This window comes from Pongo abelii, chromosome 13 (genome assembly GCF_028885655.2).
Source record: "Pongo abelii isolate AG06213 chromosome 13, NHGRI_mPonAbe1-v2.0_pri, whole genome shotgun sequence".
Taxonomy (NCBI): Eukaryota; Metazoa; Chordata; class Mammalia; order Primates; family Hominidae; genus Pongo; species Pongo abelii.
The window spans coordinates 123,885,122-123,911,324 of record NC_071998.2 but is presented as its reverse complement, the minus strand read 5'-3'; the positions used below and the strand labels follow the sequence as shown (position 1 = coordinate 123,911,324).

Sequence of the window (26,203 nt, the reverse complement as noted above, 5' to 3'; positions counted from 1 at the left end):
CTTGCTGGGAAGTAGATCACTTCCCTCCTGCCCAGTGGCAGCCACCATAGGAGTCAAGAGCTGAACCTCAACAGCACCAGAACCAGAGTTCAAGAACAAATCAGAAAAAAAAAATGCAAGGGAGACAGATCCAAGGAGTGGGAGCCTCTTCAGTTAAGATTTTGTGCAATCGGTATCTCAGCCTGCCCTTTCTTCTCAAGAAATGGTGGTGGGTGAAGACTCTGCCTCGTCTCCAGGTGTCCTTAAGCCTGTCCATCGTCATGAGTCCTCTTCCCAACGGCTCCATCTCCACGCTCTGGCACCCAGTCCTGCACTTGCCCCGTCCACCTTGCCAGGTGCATGTAAGTGTGGTGCTGCCTCCCTCTCACCTTGGAGGGGACTTCAGAGAATTTCAAGCAGGCCAGGTGAGGGCCCAGACCAGCTGCCTCCCTAGGCCTGTGGAAACAGTGCCTGTGGACCTCTGTGGTTAAACCTCCTATGAGGTGTTGCCAAGAAGGTCAACCAGGAGGTATAATGTTCCTAACTGCCAACCAGTGAGGAAATTAGCCAAAACGGAGGCCCAAAGTCATACCTCCAACGACACTCACGCTCACCCGGCATTTGTTGGTGTGTGATTGGGAGGACTTGGGATGGAAAGCTAGGCTATCCCCATTTCTATCCATCTTTCATTGGGAAGGGGTTTTGGGGGGCAGGCTCTGGAACGTGTCGTGGACGTCACTGGCCTGGGAGAGTTCACTGCCCTGGCTTCCTGGGTGGACTCAGGATTCCTTTCACGTCCACTTTCCACCTATGAAGTTGAGGAAATGGCAGTGGAGGGAGACGAAAAAGATGATCCCCAAGGCCCTTCCAGGCTGGACGCTGTGGGGACTCTATCCGGGTCATAAAGGGCAGGTAGTTGCCCCAGCCAGGGTCAGCTCAGGTGAGGACAGGGGTTTGGCCGAGGTGACAGGATACCCAAGAAGGTAGAATCAGGCCAGAATCAGGCTCGGGGCTTTGTGCAGTCACAGATAATCAATGAGGCGGGAAGAACCAGGCTTGGTGGGGGAAGGACGCCAGGAGAGAGGGAAGGGCCGGGAATCTCCGCCGCCTCTGACTCAGACTCGCCAGCGGGTGGCGCTGTAGGACAAGGAGCTGAGGGTCTCTCCAGTGAGCACTGCTTCCGGCCTGGGCGGGGAGCACCCAGAGGACTCCGGAGAGCACCCAAGGTGATGCTCCCAGGGCATCTGCCACTGCCCTAGCGGGTCCCACAGCAAATGGGGCAAGGAGTGATTGGAGAAACAAAAGAGATTTCCTAGCTGAGCCTGTCCTGCCTGCCTCGGCCCAGGTCCTCGGGAAAAGCAGGCCTGGGAGGGCATCTCTCTCTGTTGCCACAGTGGGGCCAATTTTGGGTTCTTCAGGAAACTCTTTTGCCTCCTGATGTGCCCCCTCCCCTTTCCGTAGGGGATTTCAGAGCGAAAGAGTGGGCTCGATTCAAAATATCCTTCAGCTTCTGGATGTATCTGGATGAAAGCCCTCTGTCTCCGTGAGCGTCCTGGCCTGCCCAGTACCTCAGTCACCCACAGGGCTCTGGTCTATGCCTCTGCAGTGTGCGTCAGTGATAAGAAAAAAATAATAATTCATATTAATCTATTGCTTAAAAGTGCCAGTTCCTGTGCTAATCACATCATACACATTCTTTAATGTAATGGTCATCTAATTTAGCTTGAAGACACAGTCTGTGATGTGTGGGGTCCTGTCTCTGAGATGAGGCACAGAGAGGATAGGACTGTTGCTCAAGATCACACGGAAATTGCTGGGCAGAGCTGGGCTTCGCACTCTTCTGCAGTATGGCGTGCTACTGCCTGCTCAGGGCCAGCCCACTCCGACTCTGCCTGCTTGGGAGATTGGAGGGATGAAGGAAAATGAGTATTGAAGACTTTTGGCTTCCACAGCTGAGTAGATGGTGGTCTCACTTATGAGATGGGAAAGACAGAGGGAGAAGTAAGTTTGGCAGAAAAAAATCAAGTGTCTGCCTTGGCCATGGTGGTTAACAATGAATGCCAGACACTCAAGGGGAGACGCTGAGTGGGCAGTTGGATAAATGAGTCTGGGGTTTGGGCGTGGTGGCTCATGCCTGTTATTCCAGCACTTTGGGAGGCTGAAGCGGGTGGATCACCTGAGGTTAGGAGTTCGAGACCAGCCTGCCCAACATGGTGAAACCCCCATCTCTACTAAAAATACAAAAATTAGCTGGGCATGGTGGCATGCGCCTGTAATCCCAGCTACTCAGGAGGCTGAGGCAGGAGAATTGTTTGAACCTGGGAGGCGGAGGCTGCAATGAGCTGAGATTGTACCACTGCACTCCAGCCTGGGTGACAGAGCAAGGCTCCATCTCAAAAAATAAATAAAAATAAATAAAAAGAGTCTGGGGTTCCCAGGTTGAAGATCAACATTAAATCCTCGGCTGGGGCCGGGTACGGTGGTTCATGCCTGTAATCCCAGCACTTTGGGAGGCTGAGGCGGGTGGATCACAAGGTCAGGAGATCAAGACCATCCTGGCTAACATGGTGAAACCCCGTCTCTGCTAAAAATATTTTAAAAAATTAGCTGGGCGTGGTGGCAGGCACCTGTAGTCCCAGCTACTCGGGAGGCTGAGGCAGGAGAATTGTGTGAACCTGGGAGGTGGAGCTTGCAGTGAGCCGAGATCACACCACTGCACTCCAGCCTGGGCGGCAGAGCAAGACTCTGTTTAAAAAGAAAAGAAAAGAAAAGAAATCCTCGGCTGGGTGCAGTGGCTCATGCCTGTAATCCCAGCATTTTGGGAGGCCGAGGCGGGCAGATCACGAGGTCAAGAGATCAAGACCATCCTGGCCAACATGGTGAAACCCCGTCTCTACTAAAAATACAAAAATTAGCTGGGTGTGGTAGTGCGTGCCTGTAGTTCCAGCAACTCGGGAGGCTGAGGCAGGAGAATCGCTTGAACCTGGGAGGCAGAGGTTGCAGTGAGTTGAGATTGCGCCATTGCACCAGCCTGGCGATAGAGCGAGACTCTGTCTCAAAAAAAAAAAAAAATCCTCAGATTAGAAATGATATTTAAAACTTGAAAATTTGCCTCCCTCAAAAAAGGTGTGGCTGGAATGTTTTGGAGGTTAGCTTACCCTGAGAGGTCTCTATGTGGCAGCACCCTCATTTGATGGCTCTAAGGCTGGTTTGCTCACTGGTTTTCAAATGGAGGCACAAAAGGAGGATGACAAATAGCATTTTTAATTTAAAATAGATCAGCATAAAATTTGTAGAGAGAATCCAAAGAATACACGGAAAGACCGAGTGAGGAAGTGCCCAGGAATTCGGTTGAGAAGCTCAGCAGCCTGTGTTCGGCAGTCTACCCCCTGGCCCGGAAGGCTCTTTTTCCAGAGGGGGTTGACCTTCCAAAGTCAGTCCTGGGGGAGGAGTCCATCTTGGCCTGCTTGATTGACGGGACCCCAGCACTGAGGAGGTGGGGGCAGGCTCGAGTAATGAACCATTGGCTCTTCCTGCTGTCAGAGGTCCCAGAGAGATAATACTGCCGTGATGAGACATCAGGCATCCCAAAAAGAGCAATTAAAACTCATGTTTGGAATAGAAAATGAGGGCTTTCAAAGCACGTCACTGTCATGCTTTCTGCAGCAAATACACAGGTCGTTCTTAACACTTAATGGGCAGAGCCATGGAATCGACCCTTAGCCTGGAGTCTAAAAAATTGTCTTGTAATTTGGGCTTGTCTTGGCAGGTGAGGGCTTGAGAAGAGGCAGGGTGAGCCTGCCCTGGAGGAGAAGGAGGAGGAGGAGGAGAAGGAGGAGGAGGAGGAGGAGAAGGAGGAGGAGGAGGAGGAGGAGGCTCCAGGTAGAGGGTCACTAGGGCTAAGTGGAGACTAATGTTGGCTAACCTAAAAGGGGGGACTTTTACCAAAAACAATTAACCTAAGACGAATCTGAGCTCCCTGAAGCAGAATCTGCATAAAAATGGGGGAATGTCAGGGTTGGGGCAAGATAGGGAGTCCTTCTGGGAATTTTCCACTATGTCAAGATGACTTCTCGTGGCAGGGGAGGGAGGGGCTAAGGGTGGGTGTAGTTGCCCATCCGCAGGGTCCCCTGGCGCACGGCACACTCTTCCTGGTGGGCTTTTAATGCTCTCTGGCGATCGGCCTCAGTGGGGAATGTATCAAGGTGGCGGCCCACCTGTGGATAGAAGGGAAGAGTGGGTGGGTGAGGGGAGACGTCGGTGCAGCTCATTCCAGTTGCTCCCCTTGCCCCCCCCCACTTTAATCTTAGAGTAATGATAAAAATAGCTGTAAGAGGGAGGAAGTCACAGTAAGTGCTGTGAGCCTCCTGGTACTGAGCTGTGAGGCAGAGAGCAGGGGCTGCCTGGGGGAACTGTTCATCCTTCTGTCCGCCTCCCTGCTGGGGAAGATGCAGGCAGAACAAAAGTTGCCAGGCCATGAGCAGACGACTGTGCAATGGGACCTAGTAGCCAGTGTCCTTCACACACTACTTTTCCACCATTAAAAGCCCCAAACAAGCCACCCTCTCCAAGGGGGACCACCTGACCCTGTCTGCACTCCCTTGCTGGGAATTAGATCACTTCCCTCCTGTCCGGTGGCAGCCACCATAGGAGTCAAGAGCTGAACTTCAACATCACTAGAACCAGAGCTCAAGAATAAATCAGAAAAAAAAAAAATGCAAGGGGGACAGATTCAAGGAGTGGGAGCCTCTTCAGTTAAGATTTTGTGCAATCGGTATCTCAGCCCGCCCTTTCTTCTCAAGAAATGGTGGTGGGTGAAGACCCCACCTCGTCTCCTGGTGTCCACTGTGTTTGTTACATCACCTCCAAGTGCCACAAAATCCATCCCATTAACTGAGCACAACATCCTCCTGCCTCGGCATTTCTCCTTTGGCATAACCTAAGGGCAGCACAGGGCAGAAAGGGTTTGGGCTCACGTAGTCATTCCTGCATCTGGGCTTCTATCCATCTGTTAATTCATGAAATGCATGTTTATTGTATACAACTCTGTGTCAGATGTGGGGGATATGGCAGTAAACCAGAGACTCGGCTCTACCCTCATGGAGCTTTTAATCTAGAGGGAGAGCAGACATCCAGCAGTAACTACACAGCTATTTCATTACAATGGACAAAGGGCTGGGGAGTGCACAGTGAGAACAAATTGGGCGGGTCCTGGGGAAGAGATGCATACAGGGGGTCTTGAAGGATGGGTTGGGATTCCAGGGCAAAGGGGGTAGCGTGCATGCTGGCCCTAGCGTCCAAGAGAGCTCAAGTTTGTGAGGGGATGCGGCGGCCTGGTGGAGGGTGGGCAGGGCAGGTCCTGTTTGGATTTGCAGGAGCAGCCAAAGGCTCTGCAGTGGGTTCAGGATAAAGCAGGACCCATGCCTAGGACAGCCACAGGGTGCTTGTCAAGAATCCAGGCCAGGGTTGACCACCCCGGAGTGGTTAGCTAAGCCCACAGTGCTGCAGGTTAGGGCGAAGAAAGGTGACAGAAAAAGAAAAATGTGGGGAGAGAGGATGAAATATTAAAAGGGGGTAGAGGGAAGATAAGGAGGGGCTTGTAGGGAACGTCTGTGTGCTCAGGGCCCGGTGGAATCCCCCTCGGACTGTGTTTATCATTTCACAGATGAGGGAACAGAGGCCCAGGGCAGAGTGTGGTTCAGGGCTGCCCCCACAGGGAATTGGTGACCCCCAACCTCTGGACTCTAAGTTCTGGATTCTTTCTAGAATATTGTGTCACAGCTGCCACTCGTACTGTGTCTAGGGTGCTCCCTACACCTCACTTGCGAGGTGAAAGAAGGCAGGGGGCTGTGGAGGGTTGTTAGAAACCCATAAAAATCAAATGGTGACTGGAGACTCCATTCTTCCAGGAATAACCATGTTCTTCACCTTCTAGTGGATGTGGACCCCTTGGGGATGCTCTTTGGAAAGCCATGGGCCCTCTTCCTCTGGGAAAAAAAAAAATGCCCACAAGTGCTTACATAAAAAACCGTGCAGGCAATTTAGGAGGTTTCAGGGCCCTTTGCAAGTCCCTCTAGGGACCCTCCATGGCAGCATTTCTCAGAGCTGTCCAGCCTCAGCCCAGCCACAGCACCAGTCCTAGTCCCAGCCCCAGCCTTGGGTTTCAGATTTTTTGGTTTTGCCTCAGAATCACCTTGGGGCTCTTGCAACCAAGGGAGAGGCCTGAGCCCAGCCCAAAAGCTACTGAGCCCCTCAGGTCAGGGCGCGTAGCACAGTCACCCAGTGCCCACCTGGACCCAGGGCTGCATGTCTGCTGTGCAACTGATCTCCATCAATCAAACCATGATTGTGTCCTCACCTCAATCTCAATGTTTCAGAAAAATGTCCAAGTAGCCTCACAAGACACACTGAGAAGAGAGAAGGCCTTGCACAGTGTGCAGGAGGAAAATAGTCCGTGGACAAAGGGCTTCTAGTAACACCTTTGTGACCTTCTGGCAAGCGGTGGCCTGATGTTTACACTGTGACATGATCTTCCTGAGACCAGTGGCTCCTAAAAGATAGCTAGAGGCTGGGCGCAGTGGCTCACACGTGTACTCCCAGTGCTTTGGGAGGCCAAGGCAGGCGGATCACTTGTCAGGAGTTTGAGACCAGCCTGGCCAACATGGTGAGACCCCATCTCTACTAAAAATACAAAAATTGGCTGGGTGTGGTGGTGGGTGCCTGTAGTCTCAGCTACTGGAAAGGCTAAGGCAGGAGAATCACCTGAACCCGGGAGGCGGAGGTTGCAGTGAGCTGAGATTGTGCCACTGCACTCCAGCCTGGACAACAGAGCGAGATTCTGTCTCAAAAAAAAAAAAAAGGCAGCTAGAGACCCTTAGGAAGACAGGTGCATCAGACCTTGGCGGCATGCAGCCACCCTGGTGTCCAGCCGGCTTGGACCTGAGGCATCCCTGGCCTTCAGTGGCATCCAGATTGGCAATCGTGCTGTCTCTGGTGGCCAGTCACCAATGGTGTCTTTTTGTTTGTTTTTTAGAACACAGGCATATTTTTCAAACAGTAATAATAACTATTTATATTCGGCTTTGCAAAATGTCTAGCATGTGAAAACAACTATCCATGTTGTTACAATGTCACTATAAGAATTCTCCTTTTCCCCCCTACCACCCCCCCATCAGGTTCTCACTCTGTCACCCAGGCTGGAGTGCAGTGGCACAACCACAGCTCACTGCAGCCTCAAACTCTTGGGCTCAAGGGATCTTCCTGCCTTGCCTCCAAGTAGCTAGGACTACAGCTGTGCGCCACCATGCCCAGCTAATTTCTGTAATTTTTTGTAGAGATGGGGGGGACTCAATATGTTGACCAGGGTGGTCTGGAACCCCTAGCCTCAAGTGATCCTCCTCCCTTGGCCTCCCAAAGTTAATTTTACTTTTTTGAAAGATATTTGTAACAGCCTTGTTGAGGTATGATTGATCTACCTAACCTGCAAAACCTGCATTTAATGTGTAAAATTTGATGAGTTTGGGCATATGCAAATAGCCCTGAATAGCATCACTACAATAAAAAATAGCCATCAATGGCCAGACAAGGTGACTCACACCTGAAATCCAAGCACTTTGGGAGGCCAAGGTAAGTGGATTGCTTGAGCCCAGGAGTTAGAGACCAGCCTAGGCAACATGGCGAAACTGTCTCTACAAATAATACAAAAATTAGCCAGGCATGGTGGCATATGCCTATAGTCCCAGCTACTTGGGAGGCTGAGATGGGAGGATTGATTGAGCCTGGGAGGTCAAGGCTGCAGTGAGCACTGTCATGCCACTGCACTCCAGACTATGGGACAGAGACTCTGTCTCCAAAAAAAAAAAATCAATTCCAAAGCTTCCTCATGCCCAGTTGGTTTTTTGTTGTTTTGTTTTTTGGAGATTTTTTTGGTGAGAACCCTTAACATGAGATCTGATCTCTTAGCAGCATTTTCAAGTGCACAGTTTAGTATATGCACTATATATATATATATATATATACACATATATATATATATATTTTTTGAGACGGAGTTCCACTCTTGTTGCAGGCTGGAGTGCAATGGTGTGATCTCGGCTCACTGCAACCTCCACCTCCCAGGTTCAAGCGATTCTTCTGCCTCAGCCTCCCAAGTAGCTGGGATTACAGGCTCCTGCCACCACGACCAGCTAATTTTTTGTATTTTTAGTAGAAACGGGGTTTCTCCATGTTGGCCAGGCTGGTCTGGAACTCCTGACCTCATGTGATCCACCCGCCTCGGCCTCCCAAAGTGCTGGGATTACAGGCGTTAGCCACAGCGCCCGGCTGTGTATGCACTATTGTTAACTCTAGGCACAGTGTTGTACAGCAGGTCTCTAGAGAGTATTCATTTTGCATAAATGAAACTATACCCTTTGAATAGCAGCTCCCATTTCCAAGTCCCTGGCAGCCACCTTTCTTCTCTCTGCTTCTCTGGGTGCCCATGGCTCTTCACAGGGGAGCACAGCTCTGCAGACCACCTCTTGGCCATGTCCATTCCTTCCTCCTTGGCCCTTGTAGTGAGCTGAACCATGACTCCCAGAAAGATAGGTCCATGTACTAACCCCCAGAACTTGAGAATGTGGCCTTATTTGGAAACAGGGTCTTTGCAGATATAATTAAAGATCTCGAGATGAGACCATCCTAGATTATTCAGGTGGGCCCTAAATCCAATCACAAGCATCTTAATAGCAACAGAAGACACAGAGGAGACATGTGAAGACAGAGGCAGAGATGAGAGCGATGTGGCCACAATCAAGGAGCATCAGGAGCCCACTGGAGCTGGAGGAGGTAGGGAGGATTGTCCCTAGAGCCTCCCAGGGAATGTGGCCCTGACGACACTTTTATTTTGTTGGTCTGGACTCCAGAACTGTGAAAACAAACATTTCTATGGTTTTAAGCCACCAAGGTTTGTGACAATTTGTTATAGCAGCCTCTAGAAGCTAATACAGCCCTCAAGCCATTCTCTGGGCAAATCAGCATGCAGCGATGGTGGGCGGGGCTGTGGCTGGCCCTGCTGGTGGCAGGAGGCTCACCAGCACCCACTCATCTCATACCCCAAGAAGGTGGCTGGAGGATTGAAGCCCTAAGGAGCTGCTCAGTCTAACCACACAAGGACAAAAGGAGAACCCTGATGAGAAATTTTCTTTTTCGCGATCGCCATTTACTTAGAAACTTCGCTGAAGCAGAAGCATTCACCCATCCATACGTCTAAAAAATATTTATTAAGTACCTACTGTGTGCCAGCAGCTGCTAAGCACACACCCCTTGCACTTCACAGTTCCAAGTTCCATACTCCCCTTTGTTTTCTAAAGGGGTGTTTGGGCACAAGAGGCTCCTCCCGATGACTAACCACACACATTTTGGCACCTGCTGCGCGCTGACATTGGGAGAGGCAGAGCGCATGTCACCTGTGGTGTCTGATGTGGATGACTTCCCATTCCAACTGGAATCTCACGCAGTGAATTTATCCCAGAAGGGAGCTCAAGGAAGGGCTCATCCTCTATGAAGCAGGGTCTGCTCCTGGCCTGTTCCCTGAGGGACCCCCAGTGCCTGGCACAGAACCTGGCATTTGAGAAGTGTTTAAACAAGGTCGGGTGGGCGCCCAAATGTATGAATGAATGATGAGTGAAGGAAATCGAGAGACTCTGTCTGGCCTCTGGCGGCCAGCAAGGGCTTCTCATGCCAGGAGGAACTTGAACGTGCCCTGGAAGGACTGTGATGAGGGAGGTGGGAAGGGAGAGAACAGAAGGGAAACAGATCCACAGAGGCCAGAGGGGGCCCAGCAAGGTGGAGTCTGGAGGCGAAAACCAAAGGAGATGCTTAGTGCCTGGGCCTGGCAGACACTACTGAAAGCGAACTCAAGCGAAAGTATCCACCTCAGGTGGGATGGGCCCTTTAGAAAGAGAAGGGAGATGGGGCCTATTCTGTATCCACGAAGTCTCCAAATCCCTAACCAAAAAAACAGTTGTCTGTGGAGAGGGGAGTTCCAGTCCTCAACGGGCCTCGTAGCTGGGTGCCTCTCTGCAAAATTTGTCCTGGAGGCCAGAACTGGCATGTTCAGCCCCTTGTCAACAGCAATGCTAGAACAAGAACAGACCTGCTATTTGCTGGGAGCTGTGCATTTATTTCACACAAGCCTTGGAACGCTCGGAGGAGGCCGGCACCATCGTTGTCTCCATTTTACAGATGGGAAAGTGGAGGTCCCAGAAGGTTAAGTCATTTGCCTAATTTCAGCGATTGAACCCAGGGCTGCAAGACTCAAGGCCCCAAGCCCTTCGTCATGAGCTCCATTGCCTTATTAAATGCTCATGGAGTCCATGAAACAAAAGTCGCTGGCTGCAAGGTCATGGCTCTGCCCCACATGCACACTCCCCGCTCTCCAAGCAGCCCAGCCACACATGAGGAGCCTGATTACAAGTCAGGCCTCAAGCCCTTGTGTGGTCACGACCCTGTGGACCCCTGGAGTCAAAGGATGAAGAGCTATGGAGCAAGGAATTCCTTCTGAGATGCTTCTAAATTAAGCCATCTGCGGTCTGTCTCTGCCTGGAGCTAAGAAATTGTAACGGCTTTGGCAGGAGACAGCTTTGCTGAATGGAGCTCTGAGCCGCTCTAAGGTCAACGCAGGTAAATAAGAGGCAAGTGCCATAGCCGCCAGCAGCCCTGGGAGCCAGGCGGGCGGGAGGCTTTATCCCGATTGGTGAAAGAGCTGGTCCTGTTCAAATGGGGAGCATTGCACAAATCTAAATAGCATCGCAGAAATAAGGACGGAGTGCTGCCATGCAGTGCCCTGGAAACACACCGGTGAGGAAGGCAGAGCCCACATGGACCCAGGGAGACATCTTGGGAAGCGGTCACTAAACACACTGTACATGTGATTGTTTGTGACATTTAGACAACAGCTTTTTTTTTTCTTTTTTCTTTTAAGAAGGGGTTTCGTTCTTGTTGCCCAGGCTGGAGTGCAGTGGTGCGACCTCAGCTCACTGCAAACTCTGCCTCCCGGGTTCAAGCGATTCTCCTTCCTCAGCCTCCTGAGTAGCTGGGATTACAGGTGTCTGCCACCACGCCCAACTAATTTTTTATATTTTTAGTAGAGACGAGGTTTTACCATGTTAGCCAGGCTGGTCTCGAACTCCTGACCTCAGGTGATCCACTCGCCTCAGCCTCCCAAAGTGCTGGGATTACAGGCGTGAGCCACGGCGCCCGGCCGACAAGAGCTATTTAATAAGATTGCGGACTGGGGAGATCTACCTCCATCTGGGGCTCAGGAAGAGCTCTCTGGGAAGGATGAAGGAGCAAGCCAGGGGCAAAGGAAGGGGCAAAGGAGGAATGGGGGTGAATTCCAGGAAATAAAAGTGAGCCATTGCTGTTATGGGCAGCAGGATGTGGTGGGGGAGATGAGCAGCTACTAGATCCTAGAAGAGATTTCTACTCCATGTGCCTAGGAATCATAGTTCCCTCCTGGGATAACATCCTTTTCCTCTCTGCTACTGGATCAGAATAAAATATTCCCAGAGAGTTAGGTTTGGAAGAGACCTTAGTGATATTGAATCTAACTGTCCCGTACTACAGATGGAAAACCCAAGGCCCGAAGGTGAGAAGTGACCCTCCCAGGTCTCCCGTGAGTCCTGGGCAGAGCTGAGACCAGCCGCCAGACAGCAGGCCCCTTCCTCAGCACCGCAGTCCCTGAACCGAGGTCTCACTTTGCCTCCCGCATCTAGAGCGCTGGGCCCCATTTTCTAACTCATTTGAAAGCATCTGTGCTTTTCCAATCCACTTGCAATGAACCAACTTTTCATTTGATTGATATCCTTAATTGTACCTTTGACATTTCACTAATGTTTACTCTGTTGTTCTTTTTCTAGCATCTAGAGTCGTTGGCTTAGCTAATTACCTTTCATCTTTCTTTTTTTCTCCAATATTAACATCTATATAACACAGCATTAGCAACTGTGTTCCCTCTAAATTCTCTTTTAGCTCATCTCACAAGTTTTGAGTATATTTGTTTTTGCTCAGTTCTCTTTTAATCTAATTTCTATCTAATTTCTGTTTGGATTTCTCCTTTGATCGCTAAGTTATTTATAAGCGTGATTTTACATTTCCAGGCAATTTTATCAGTTAGGTTTGTTACTGATTTCTAATTCAATTTCTTTGTTGCTAAAGTAATCCTCACAAGTCAGACCCTTTGGTATTTATTGAGGTTTTGTATTCTTGCTTGAAAAATCTGTTCTACTTTCAATGAAAAAATCCCCATGTGGAATGAACTGGTGCTATCCTAGAGAAGATATCCATGGGACCTGGGTTGGGACTAAGATGTGGCCCTTGTCCTTGTATTTATGTATTCATGATTTTATTCAATGCTCATTTATTGACCATCCACTGTGTGTCAGAGATGGGGTTAGTCCCCGAGATACAGTGAGAAACCACTAATAAAAATAAAATCACACAATGAATTCTTCAATTAGAATTGTGTTCAGCATTAAAAGAAGTTCCAGGTTCTGTAAGAGCTTATGATACAGAGACTCCAACTCTGATTGAGGCCAGAGAAGGCTTCCCTGAGGAAATAGCACACAAGCAGATACTCAAAGAGAAAGAGTAGCTCGTGATGGGGTCCCACAGCTGAAGAAAGGGCAGAAGAAAGGAACACGTGGTTTCCAGAGGGGAAATGTGAGTGGCCAAAAAACAGGACAGTATGCTCAACCCAGTGCATCATCAGGGAATAGCACATTAAGCAAGAGAATAAGCATTCCACACACATCGGATTGGTAATAATGGGAATGAGTCTGACATGAGAAACGGGAACTTGCATGCACTACTAGCAAGTGTGTTCATCCGTACAACCTCTTTAGAGGGACTTGGCATAGCCAGAATGGCTGGCCACGTGCACACCCTACAAACCAACGAGTCCATGTTTACATACATGCCCTGCAGAAATTCTCAAAAATGTCCACTAAGAGATGTGCATAAGGAATCCTCACTGTAGTACCATGTCAATAAATGCCGGAAACAATTGCATGTCCATCAGTGGGGCCTGCTCGGATGAAGGGTGGTGAATTCAGACGGTGGAACACCTTGTATCCACTACAGTGGACACTCCAGAGAGGCCCTGCCCAACATGGCAGCCCCCAGCCACATGCAGCTATTTCAATGTCAATGGACTAAAATTAAACAAAATCTAAAACTTAGTTCCTCAGTTGCACTAACCACATACCAAGTGCTCAATAGGCCAGGTGCAGCGGCTCACACTTGTAACTTCAGCTTTTTGGGAGGCTGAGGCAGGAGGATCGCTTAAGCTCGAAGTTCGAGACCAGCCTGGACAACATAGCAAGACCCCGTCTCTACAAAAAAAATTTTAGCAGGGCATGGTTGCACCCACCTGTGGTCCCAGGTACTCAGGAGATTGACGGGGAGGATTGCTTGAGCCCAGGAGGTGGAGGCTGCAGTGATCCACGATCTCACCCCTGCACTCCAGCCTAGGTGACAGAGTGAGGCGCTATCTCTAAAAACAAACAAACAAAAAGCCAAAAAAACCCCAACTGCGGCCAGGTGGGGTGGCTCACACCTGTAATCCCAGCACTTTGGGAGGCTGAGGCAGGCAGATCACGAGGTCAGGAGTTTGAGACCATCCTGACCAACATGATGAAACCCTGTCTCTACTAAAAATACAAAAATTAGCTGGGTGTGGTGGTGCGTGTCTGCAATCCCAGCTACTCAGGAGGCTGAGGCAGGAGAATCGCTTGAACCTGGGAGGCGGAGGTTGCAGTGAGCCGAGATTGCGCCACTGCACTCCAGCCTGGGAGACTGAGCGAGACTCCGTCTCCAAAAAAAAAAAATAAAACAACAACAACAACAACAACAAAAACAAGTGCTCAATGGCCCTGAGTGGCCAGTGGCTACTGCAGTGGACAAGTGGATGTAGAACATTTTTATCAGAAAGTTATATTAGACAGTGTTGTTCCAGGTCTATCAGAACCAATGTGCATAAATCTCAAAAACCCAACATTGCATGAAAAAAAATTTACAGAATGAAACCTAAGCATGATTTCCTTGATATGAAAAAAATAAAAAACATACAAAACGCTTCCCTGTTTCGCTCCAGCATATGCGTGAATCTGCTTAGACAGAAAGGGGTGGAAGGAAAAGAATGTTCTCAGAGGTTACGCCAGGCTCTGCCTCTGGGAGGGAGGGGAGTGAGCCCAGGGAGGGAAGCAGAGAGGATTTCAGTTTTATTTCTGTGGGACTATTGCCTTTTCCTCTTTTTCATATGAAAACACAAATGTGGGTTCAAACTGCGTTTGTGGGAGGTGACCTGGGGTGAGGGAGGGCCTCCCCGTGCCACACACAGTTTAGAAAGAGTAACTCTGTTTTATGAGTTTCACTTATTGGAGATATGGGTAGGATTCCAAATTTGGATACAAAGTTTTGCCATAGGAACCGTAGCCACCAGTGGTGGGTGACGTTGGCTTACATATGTGACTTCCCAATGGCCCTTCCTGTTGGGCTTATCCAGCTTCATGGGGGCTTAAATTCACCTCCATGCCTGAGAAAATATCCAAGATGCAGAGGCTCTACCTGGAGATGAGGCGTTGGCCGTTCCTCCTTGCGGGGCAGCACCAGCCTTCTGCTGGGTTGAATGGCTCCGGTCCACAAGCTGAAAAGCGGGCTGCCTTTGCCTTCTTCCCCTTCCCTCTTTCTTTGCCTTCTTACTCTGTCCACCCGACGCCTCTGCCACAGGTGGGGGGTTCAGGCAGCCACAGCCCTGGGGCTTTTCATGTTGGCAGGGCAGGAGCCGTGTGTTTTGTCTTGAGCCTCCTGTCCAGTGTTATGCCTTGCTGTTGCTTGCGAAGCCATCCCAGAGACACATGGAAGGTGTGTGTGTGTGTGTGTGTGTGTGTGTGTGTGTGTGTGTGTGTGTATGTGTACATGCACCACAATGGCCAGAAGAAACCAAATCCGGCGCTGTACAAATTTACAGGTCAATCAGCTTTTCCACAGCACTTTCTGAGTCCAGGTCCCCGACCCAGTCCCACTGCCAGGGCAGCTGAGCCAGCAGATGCCCCCTCCCCATGCACTGGCCACACGAAGGTGCCCTAACTAGACACCAAGCTTCCAGTGCCAGGTCTGGAGACTAACAAGGCAAAAGGGAGGATTTGGGGGGAAAAAACAGATTAAAAAAAATAAAATCTGCCAAAGAGCTAAAAAAAAAATAATGACAGGCATAGAGATTTTAGATTAGTTTTTAAGTGACAACTGCTCAGGTGACTGGGAGAGAGATTTTGCTTTAAAAGATTGAGAGGCTGTCTCCTCTAATGAGAGGCACTTGAAAATTATGGATCAGTCCCAGGTCAGTAATTCCTGTCAAGTTCGGGGCAGCTGGAGGTCAGAGGCCCCGGTAGAACACAGATTCATGTAGGACATCGTGGGAGAGCAGGCTGGGTCCTCAGCTCTGATGTAGCAGGTTGTCGTTTAAGTAATTAACAAGGGTAACAATCTCTCCTGAGACATCTGGTCCCCTAGATTGTTATTCTGCCACTGGCTCTCATTTCTCTGTGGTCCAAAAATAGATGAGCAAGGACACAGGACCCGACCCTCCCTGCTGACACATGCTGCGATTTCAAAGAACAGCCAAGCTCCGCTTGGAAAACAAACCTCCTGCCTTCCTGCAAGGTCTGGGTGAACCATGCCCGGGGAATGGGGAGGAGCAGCGACCTTGAGGGGATGGGGCGGGGGACCATTCGTTTGACAAAGTAGGAGACTGAAGCTCGGGAGGGGTAGGACACCGGCCCAAGGACACTCAGCTACTAAGTGACAGAGCCCCAACTGGAATCCAGAGCTGTGCTCCATGGACTGATTGCAGGACTGTGGGACTTACCGGAGCAGAAGGAAAGCTAGGCATTTGTGCCTTTGAAAATGAGAATTGATTTGCTCCTTCGAGAAGCCATACCAATGGCTCCAGGTCATTCGCAAGGATTAGCGAAGGCCAGTCAGCAGCAGTTGAAATCAAAATTGAACAATGAAGCTGTTTGCTCGACGCTAGGAGCAAAATAATTGGGCAATGCCAGTCCCAAGGTGGGGTGTGTGTGTGAACTTTCCATAAACCTCGGGTCAGCTCCTAAGCTTCTTCAGCTTGTAAGTTCAATAGGCTGCAGGTGAATGAGAGTTGTAGTAGATGACACAGCAGACTCCCCTCGTCTGAGGCCAGACCTTGGTGGCCAATTATCACCCTGTTCTGGCCCATAAAGTCAGAATCTAGGCGATGATCACTCATCTGATCCAACTGGGCTATTTTTTAAAGTGACTCTTTAAAAACAGCTTTATTGAGATATAATTCACATACCATAAACTTCACCAATTTTAACCTGTTCTTAGGATTGTACAAACCACCTCCACACTCTAAGTTTAGAACATTTCATCACCCCCAAAAGAAACTTTATAGCCATTAGAAGTCACTCCTATTCCTCTTCCTTAGCCTCTGGCAACCACTAATCTATTTCCTGTTGGTGTGGCTTTCCCTATTTTGGACTCTTCACATAAATGGAATTATACAATGTGAGGTCTTTTGTGACTGGCTGCTTTCATTCCCTTAGCATCATGTTTTCAAGATTCATCTACGTTACAGCACAGAGGACCGCTTCATTCCTTTCCAGGGAATAGTATTCCTTTGTATGGACGGACCACATTTTTGTTACCCATTCATCAGTTGATGGACCTTGGGTTGTTTCCATTTTTGACTATTATGAGTAATGCTGCTAGAACATTCATGTACAGTTTTTGTGTGGATATATGTTTTTATTTCTCTTGGGTGTATACCTTAGAGTAGAATTTCTGGGTGATACGGGAGCTCTATGTTTAGCCTTTTGGAGAACTGCCAAAGTGTTTCCAACTTGGCTGCACCATTTTTGATTCCCACCAGCACGTATGGGTGTTCCAATTTCTCCATATCCTCACCAACACTTGTTGTTGTCTGTCATTTTTATTCTAGCCAACCTAGGGGATGTGAAGTCCCATCTCATTGTGATTTTGATTTGTGTTTCCGTGATGGTTCATGATGTTGTTGAGCATCTTTTCATGTGTTTATTTGTTTATCTCCTTTGGAGAAATGTCTGTTCCTATCTTTTGCCTTTTTTTTTTTTTTTTTTTTTGAGACAGAGTCTCACTCTGTCACCCAGGCTGGAGTGCAGTGGCACAATCTCAGCTCACTTCAACCTCCGCCTCCCGGGTTCATGCCATTCTCCTGCCTCAGCCTCCTGAGTAGCTGGGACTACAGACGCCCGCCACCATACCCGGCTAATTTTTTTGTATTTTTAGTAGAAATGGGGTTTCACCGTGTTAGCCAGGATGGTCTCAATCTCCTGACCTCATGATCCACCCACCTCAGCCTCCCAAAGTGCTTAGATTACAGGCGTGAACCACTGCGCCCGGCCACCCATTTTTGAATTGAGTTATTTATCTTTTTATTACTGATTTTTTTTTTTGAGACAGAGTCTTGTTCTGTCACCTAGGCTGGAGTGCAATGGCACAATCTCAGCTCACTGCAACCTCTGCCTCCTGGGTTCAAGTGATTCTCCTGCCTCAGCCTCCTGAGTAGCTGGGATTACAGGTGCATGCCATCACGCCTGGCTAATTTTTATATTTTTAGTTGAGACGGGGTTTCACCATGTTAGTCAGGCTGGTCTCGAACTCCTGACCTCAGGTGATCTGCCCACCTCGGCCTCCCAAAATGCTGGGATTACAGGCGTGAGCCACCACACCGTCCTTATTTTTATTTATTTATTTATTTATTTTCAGACAGAGTTTCACTCTTGTCACCCAGGCTGGAGTACAATGGTGCAATCTCGGCTCACTGCAACCTCTGCCTCCTGGGTTCAAGTGATTCTCCTGCCTCAGCCTCCTGAGTAGCTGGGATTACAGGTGCCCGCCACCACACCTGGTTGATTTTTATATTTTTAGTAGAGATGGGGTTTCACCATGTTGGCCAGGCTAGTCTCGAACTCCTGACCTCAGGTGATCCTCCCACCTCTGCCTTCCAAAGTGCTGGGATTACAGGCATGAGCCACCGCACCTGGATTTTATTACTGGCTTATAAGAGTAATTTATATATTCATCAACACAAGTCTCTTGTCAGACAAATGATTTACAAATATTTTCTCCCATTCTGCTGGTTGTCTTTTTATTTTCTTGATACTATCGTTTGAAGCACAAAAGCTTTCAAAGTTTGGTGAAGTCTAATTTATTTATTTTTATGTAGTGGGCTATATATTTTATTTCCTTTTCTATAAATATCATCTTAATGTAGCATAAAAAGATAAGCAATTTTAGGAATACCTATAGCAATTTATTTTCATGACCTCTCTAAGGCAGGGATGGCAGTACTGTTTCATTTCACTTAGCTCTAATAGACTGGTGGTAGCTGATAGCCATCCTTTGTTACAAAATATTCTAAGGCTGAACCTAGGTAGGTGAAAAAAGTACACAACGATTGATTAGTAAGGTCTGCCATGGGCACAGGCGGGAGGTAGAGTGCCATGTTTTCACTCTAAAAGATCAACGTGGAGTCTCCCATGGTAACAGTGATGCTTATAAACTCAGAACCGGGGGAGGAGACATCTACACGTTCCTCTGCCCTTAACTCTCTCACTCTTTATGCAACCTCAGGTCACCCGTTCCTGGGGTAGCCAGCGGGTTGGTTGGAGCAAGGGGAGGATGGAGAGATGGAAAGAAAAGAAATGAGGAGGCCAGTAGGGGCTGGGGAAGGTGACCCATGGACTCCCTGCAGCCTTGTGAGTTACTGAGTGGCCTCAATTTGCATGGGGTGCCGGAACAAAGTAAGGACTAACAAAGTTCCCATAGTCAGCTTGGGGAGAATGCCAGCCACTATGAAAAAATCAGTTCTCTGGGTGTAGAGCAGAAGGAGGAAGCTTTTGGGAAACTGCCTTAACCAGGGCCTGTGAGGCAAGAGTGAGGTCCCTGATTAAATCTTGAGCATGACCCTAAAACCGTCCTCAGCCTTAAGTCTGGCTGGGACTGTCCTGCTGCCCAGCACTCATCCCTGGCTGTGCTGGGGCCCAGCAAGAACCTCACATTGGCAGCTGCTGTGCAGGGGCCAGGGACAACTTGGGGAGAGGGAAAGACCCCTTCCCGTTTCCCATCTGCACCTTGGAGCCCCTGTCCAACACACGCACCCAACACACACCCTGCACACACACACCCCAGGATGCAAATGATAACCACCGCACCATCGCTTGTGAAGCTTGACAGAAAATAATGAGAAACACTAAATCTTTTATAAGGTCAACACTTGCCTTAGCCGAGCAGCTGTCAAACAAGAAAAGAATTTAGCGCCGGAGCCACGAAACTTCCATCGGCTCATTAAACCCAACAGGGCCCGGGCCTGGCGTGGCGGAGGAGACGCGGGGCCTTCCGTTTTGTGTCAGTAATTTGCGGTGGAGGAGGCAGAAGAAACAGCCAGCGCCAAAGGGGCCTGGGGGCTGGCTGGGGAATCGTTAGCGCGCCAGGAGCGGCCTCGGCTCCTAATTGGAAGCATTGGGCATTATCAACGGAGGATTTGCCTCAGTTGCCTGACAGCTCGTGGGCCCAAAATGATCGCCCACTTGTCAGTGTAAAAGACCATTAAAAACAAACCATTTTGATTTAATTGGAGGCGGTGCACCGCGGGGCCAGGTGAGAGGCTCGTCAGCCCGGCTCCCCCAAGCTGCGGCCCCCTCTCCCTCTGTGTGATGGGGCTCGGGGGGTGGGGTGGGAGAGTGTGTGTGTGTTTTCCAGACTTTTCGCCTTTCAACAACTGTCTGAGAAAGGAGTGAATGGGAGACGGAGGGAACTTCACAGCGACAGTGAGGCCGCTTTCAATGGGGTTGTCAACAAAGGCCGTGACAAGCTGAGCCACCGGGGAGGGGTCCTCCCTTTTCTTTGCAGAACCCAGATGATGGGAGGCTGCTCAGCTCTCTCTTCTGGAGGGGTCCTGCCACAACCTGCCCACCCCTGCTTAGAAATATCAGGACGGGGAGGTCACAGCACAGCCTCATCTTCAGTGGGGAGGAGGACTTTTTCTTTTATCATGAGGACTAAGAAGAAGTTAGTGAAGGGACTGTGTTGACGGAGACCCTGCTGAGGTGTCTTTGTGAACGGGACAGCCCCTACAGATCTGGGGTGGTGTCTCACCAGGGTTCCCCCAGTGGAGGCCAGGGTGCTGACGATGCCTGCTTGAGAATCCTTCATTGTCTCTGTATGAAGAGGGCGCTTCTATCAATATTAACTTAAACTCCTGCTGGGTTCTCCCACCGGGGCAGGTGCCTCCAAGCACACGGATCATCTATCTGTGCGCGGAACCTGAGTGTGACTCGGAGTGGAGATTGCCTGATGCCAGGGACTGTATGTTTTGCATGTTGATTCTCGGTATCATGTACGCCGTGGGTGCTTGATAAATATTAATTGGCACTTGCCAGATCTCAGGTCTATATGTTTGTATATTAATCTCACCCCCATCTCACAACGCGGAGATCTCATTTGCTGCTTTCTGCTTCTCTGACAAGACAACACACGCAGGACCACACAGGGCTGGGGGGCGTGTTAGGGAAAGGGCGGGAGGCACGCCAGCTGATCCCTTCCTAAGCCTCCACTGTTCATTCTGATGAAGGATTGTGCTGGGAGGAGACACCAGCTCCCTGGTGAGCATCAAATTCCAGAGCTCCAAATTTTACTGCTGAATTTAGACAATGGGGATTCCTTAATTACTTTCTCTGGAAATTTACCTGACAGTGCTTTCTCAGGTAGCACAAGGTGCTTATGCAGCCACATGGTTCCTCGGTTGACAGTCTTTGATTTTGTGCTCGGTTGCAAATTAAGTCCTTTGCTGAGCCGTCCATGCAGTGCCCATCAGGACTTTATTGCTCATTAATATAGGCTGTTGAACAACTTCTGCGTTACTGCCAGGGAAGCTGGGGACATACTCAGATGTTTGGTGTCCTCGACCCATGGGGGTGGAGTGTACTGCAGCGAGGTTTGGTGTTGTTATTCCCCTTTTATCTTATTGGAATAATGACCAGGAAGGATTTTTTTCTGGTATCTTTTAAGAAGGAGCAGAACCTTTCTGTGGTTGACGAGGCTAAGCCTGACAAGTCACAAATAGGACTATTAGAGCTAAGTGTCCTCAGCTAGATAGCAAAGATGTTAATGCCACATTGTGGGCATGGTTCTAGGGAAATGTCAGCAGACAGGAGGCCTTCAAAGGTCTTGGGGTAACTCTACTTTTAGAGGCACCCAGTAGACACAAACAAATCTTGGCTGGATGGTTGGATGAACAAACAGATGGACAGATGGCTGAGGATGGATGGATGGATGGATGGATGGATGGATGGATGGATGGATGGGTGGATGGATGGATGGGTGGATGGATGGATGGATGGATGGATGGATGCATGCACGCATGCATAGATGGATGGATAGATAGATGGTTGGATAGATGAATGAATGGACAGATGGATGGATGGATGGATGGATGGATGGACAGATGAGATCAGGAGCCTGGGGATGAGGCAACATAGCCCTTAGGAATGCATCCAAGATTCAGGCACCCTGAAGATCTCTGCTTTGCTCAGCTTAAACTCTAAGTGGAAGAAGTGTTTTACTTTCTTCAATATTTGTACCCTGTCTCCTTCCAAGTGATTTGAAGGTATCTGGCGGATTGCATGCAAGGTGAAACAAGGTATTTAAGGGCTGGGCACAGTGGCTCATGCCTGTGATCCTAACACTTTGGGAGGCCAAGGCGGGCAGATCTCTTGAGCCCAGGAGTTCAAGACCAGCCTAGGCAACATGGTAAAACCCCATCTCTACAAAACATACAAAAAAATTAGCCGGGCATGGTGGTGTGCACCTGTAGTCCCAACTACTTGGGAGGCTGAGGTGGGGGATCACCTGAGCCTAGGAAGTCGAGGCTATGATTGTGCCACTGCACTCCAGCCTGAGTGACAGAGTGAGAGCCTGTCTCAAAAAAAATAAATAAATAAAAAATTAAGGGTTGCATAAAGCATAGTCTGAAGAAAAGTGTAGCAACTCTCAGGCCCCTGGTTTAAACAGACTCTAACTCTTGCTCAATTTCTGCCACATGAAGCCAAATGGAGCACATTCCATCATGTCGAGCATGTTTTATCCACAACAGAAGGGATGACAGTGCACTCGATGATTAGGGACATAGGGCTTTGAGTTCCACAGATCTGAGTTTCAATCCTGGTCCTATCGCTTTCCAGCTGTGTGACCAGGGGCCTCAGTTTCTCACCTGCAAAGTAAGGGTCATACTACCCATCCCGTGGGGTCATTGCCAAGCCCCTGGAATGGTGCCTGGCACACGGTGTAGGCACTGAAGATACAGTGGCTTGTACTGTTATTACTATTATTAGTAGTACACGAATCCGACTAAGCTTCTTCTTGAAATTGCCCTCCAGCAGGGAATTTTCATGGAGGTTCTTGTATTAAGTGACTCAAGTGGCGTTGATAGACAGCTTCAGCCACAATTTTATTTAAAAATATATAGAAATGCAGTGCAGCTTGACAAATCTTCCATGCATGTGGCTAAAGGTAGAGAATGCAGCATGGACTGGTGGAGACCGTGGAGCCTGGGCCGTCCACTGTTGTTGCAACGCAGGGTTCCCCCTTCCAACATTCAGAACTCTGCCCTGGGGTGCAGTCGAGGCCCTGGTTGTCTATGAAGAAATGGTATCTGACTTTGGGAATTTGCAGGGCTGTCATGTAGAAGGGAGAGAAGGTGATTCCATGGGGATCCAGAAGCAAGAAACACAACAAGGAGGTGGAAGGTAGAAGGCAGATTTCCACTGCACTTGAAAAAGAGCTTGCTATGGACTGAATGTGTCCACCCAAAATTCGCATATGGTGTTTGTTTGTTTGCTTGTTTGTTTGTAGAGACAGAGTCTCACTTAGTTGCCCAGGCTGGTCTTGAACTCCTGGCCTCAAATGATCCTCCCACCTCAGCCTCGCAAAGTGCTGGGATTACAAGTGGGAGCCACCATGCTCAGCCAACAAAATGCATATGTGAATCCCTGACCCCCAGTGTGATGGCATTGGAGATGAGGCTCTTGGGGAGTTGATTAGGTTTAAATGGGGTCGTGAGGGTGGGGCCCCCATGATAGGATTAGCATCCTTATAAGAAGAGACACCAGAGTGTGTGCTTCCTCTCTCTCTCTCTCCAGCAAGTGAGGACTCGGTGAGAAGGTGCCTTGGCTATAAGCCAGGAAGAGGACCCTCACCAGAACCTGATCATGCTGGCACCCTGGCCTTGGACTTATAGTCTCCAGATCTAGGAGAAATAAACATCTGTTGTTTAAGCTCCCCAGTCTATGGAATTTTGTTAGAGCAGCCTGACTAAGACAGAAGTTCATAAGCTTTAGGGCTGTTTAACAGACAGAGGCAGTCTCCAACTGCACATTTCCCTTTGAAAGCTCCATCATGCCTCATGTCAAATATATGAAAATACATCCGCCTGCCACAGTAAACACATATTTGAATGTAACTGTAAGAGTGGAGTTGACACCGACCCTGAGAACTGGGGCAGCTGGCTTGCTGAAAATACAGGTTTGGTGGCTGTCCCAGACCCACTGGATCAGAGTCCTGGAGGGGCCCTGGACTCTGCTTTTTTTTTTTTTTTTTTTGAGATGGAGTCTCACCCTGTCACCTGGGCTGGAGTGCAGTGGCACGATCTCGGCTCACAGCAACCTCGACCTCCCAGGTTCAAGCAATTCTCCTGCCTCAGCCTGCCGGGTAGCTGGGATTACAGGAGCACACCACCATACCCAGCCAAGTTTTGTATTTTTGCTAGAGACAGGGTTTCACCATATTGGCCAGGCTGGTCTCAAACTCCTGAGCTGAAGTGATCCTCCCGCCTTGGCCTCCCAAAGTGCTGGGAGATTACAGGCATGAGCCACCGCACTGGGCCTTAGACTCTGCATTTTAAACATCTCCTCAGAGGATCCCAGGCATAGCCAAGTTTTCGAATAACTCATCTAAAGGAGCAGCTTCCAGGGCCTCGTCCCTCCCAGAGGCTTTGTTACCCCATGACCCTCCCCTAGCCAGGCCTGTGCCACGCGCTTCACGTGCGTGATTGCACTTGGTCCTCTCTGTTGCCGTCCGCACTTCACAGATGCAGACCTGGGGCGGGCATGAGGCAGGCTGGGACCTGGAGCCGCTCTGCATGGCTGCCCAGCCCACAGACAGACACAGCCCTCCTGCTGGGCTCGGCCTTAGCCTCCCACTTTTAATGCAGTAAGCCTGAATCCGGGATCAGCCGCCTCTTTCCTTTTTAGCCTTGGGGCCAAACTGCAATTTAAAAGATGCCCGAGGTTTTATCAAGGTCTAGAGGCTTTTGGGGCAGTGGGAAGTTTGGTTTATTGCCAGGGCTTAAATCAGCCAGAGCAGGCCCGGCCACGACACTCTGGACACTCATAAAATCCCTCATTCCTGACCGCCCTGCACTTTCCTTCCCGGGCCCCGCATTTAGCCCCGCACTGGCCCCCGACCTCAGTTGCAGGTCTTTAGTATTTATCAGCTCTTTCAGGGCCTGAGGCTTGGAGGCAGCCAGCCAGAGTCCAAGTCCCCACCTGGCCACATGCTAGCTATTAACCTTGGGCACGTGACTTTAAGCTTCCGAGCCTTAGCCGCCTTGCCTCAGAGACAGGGCGACTCATCTCTACCATGTGGGGTTATTGAGAGTATTGACATGAAATGGGATAACTCACAAAAGCACCCAGGCTTGGGCCAGGCGTGGTGGCTCATGCCTGTAATCCCAGCACTTTGGGAGGCCAAGGAGGGCGGATCACTTGAGGCCAGGAGTTCGAGACCAGCCTGGCCAACATGGCAAAACCCTGTCTCTACTAAAAATACAAAAATTAGCCGGGCGTGGTGGCAGATGCCTGTAATCCCAGCTACTCAGAAGGCTGAGGCAGAAGAATTGCTTGAACCCAGGAGGCGGAGGATGCAGTGAGCCAAGATTGTGCCACTGCACTCCAGCCTGGGCAACAGAGTGAGACTCCATCTTAAAAAAATAAAACACGTTATAAAAAGAAAAAGGGCACCCAGGCTGGCACCCAAGAAGGAGTCAGGATGTGTGAGCTGTTGATGTTATCATTGCTGCTGTCTGGGAACTCTTATCTTTAGCATAACTTCTCCCCTCCACTCTCCCAGCCACTGGACTTTGGTCAAACTGCCCACATTTTTTTTTTTTTTTTTTTTGCACCACCCTAAGGCATCATTTCCTAGGACTTCTTTGAGGAGAGGAGGGGAAGAAGACAGAGTCGGTCTTCATAAAACCTCCCCATTGTCTTACTTTCCCCCTACCCCAAATGTGTTCACTGACGCCATGCGCTTTGCATCTCTGAGGGTAGCCAGTCAGGCTGCGTTTGCAGCATCTTAATCCATTTCACCTGCACTTTTGCCAGAGTTCAGTTTGAATGAACCCTGAGTTTATCCCAGGAAATCATCTGATGCCATTTATGGGCAAGAACCTGCTGCCAGCCCCATATCAGATGGCACCAAGTTAGGTGGCTTTGGGTCCCCACCCCACCAACCTCGCTGGGGCCAGGGGATGGAGGCTGACAAGTGGGGACACTCAGAAACCAGAAGGAACCTGGGCAACATAGTGAGACTCTGTCTCTACAAAAAAAATTAAAAATTAGCTGTGCACCTGTAGTCCCAGCTACTTAGGAGGCTGGGGTAGGAGAATCACTTGAGACTGGGAGGTAGAGGCTGCATTGAGCCATAATTGTACCATTGCACCCCAGCCTGGGCAACAGAGTGAGACCCTGTCTCAAAAGAAAAAAAGCTTCAAGGGAGACGTTGAGGAAGATGCTGCTCCCCAAATCCTTCCCAAGCTAGTGGGATTCTCTCTAGATCATTGGAGACTTATTATTCTGGAGATGAGCTAGAAGTCAGAAGAAGAAATTGGGGACCCCCCCAAATTCCATCAACTCCCAAAATTCAACATGAGACTCTTGCTGCCTCTAGAAATTAGAAAGATGTAACTGATGCCCAAGCCAGCTGTCTTACTCATTGATTCTGGTGATTTTCAACAAAAAAGTAAACTATTTTTGCATATAATCAGGGAAAAAAACTTTCTGGATTAGACAGAAAAGGCTCTGGAGCTCTAGGATGAAGGGGGCAGCCAGAC

At 49.4% G+C, this 26,203-nt stretch overlaps 1 protein-coding gene across 1 annotated transcript in view; it reads right to left on the bottom strand.

The window, feature by feature from the left end:
- Window positions 1-3,221: 3,221 nt before the first annotated feature.
- CFAP77 (cilia and flagella associated protein 77) overlaps window positions 3,222-26,203 on the bottom strand; it is a 160,779-nt gene continuing 137,797 nt past the window's right edge. Inside the window, exon 6 of the mRNA XM_024252098.3 lies at window positions 3,222-4,196. Within this exon, the coding sequence (XP_024107866.1) occupies window positions 4,074-4,196 (123 nt within the window). The 3' untranslated portion in view covers window positions 3,222-4,073. The remainder of the gene's footprint in view (window positions 4,197-26,203) is intronic.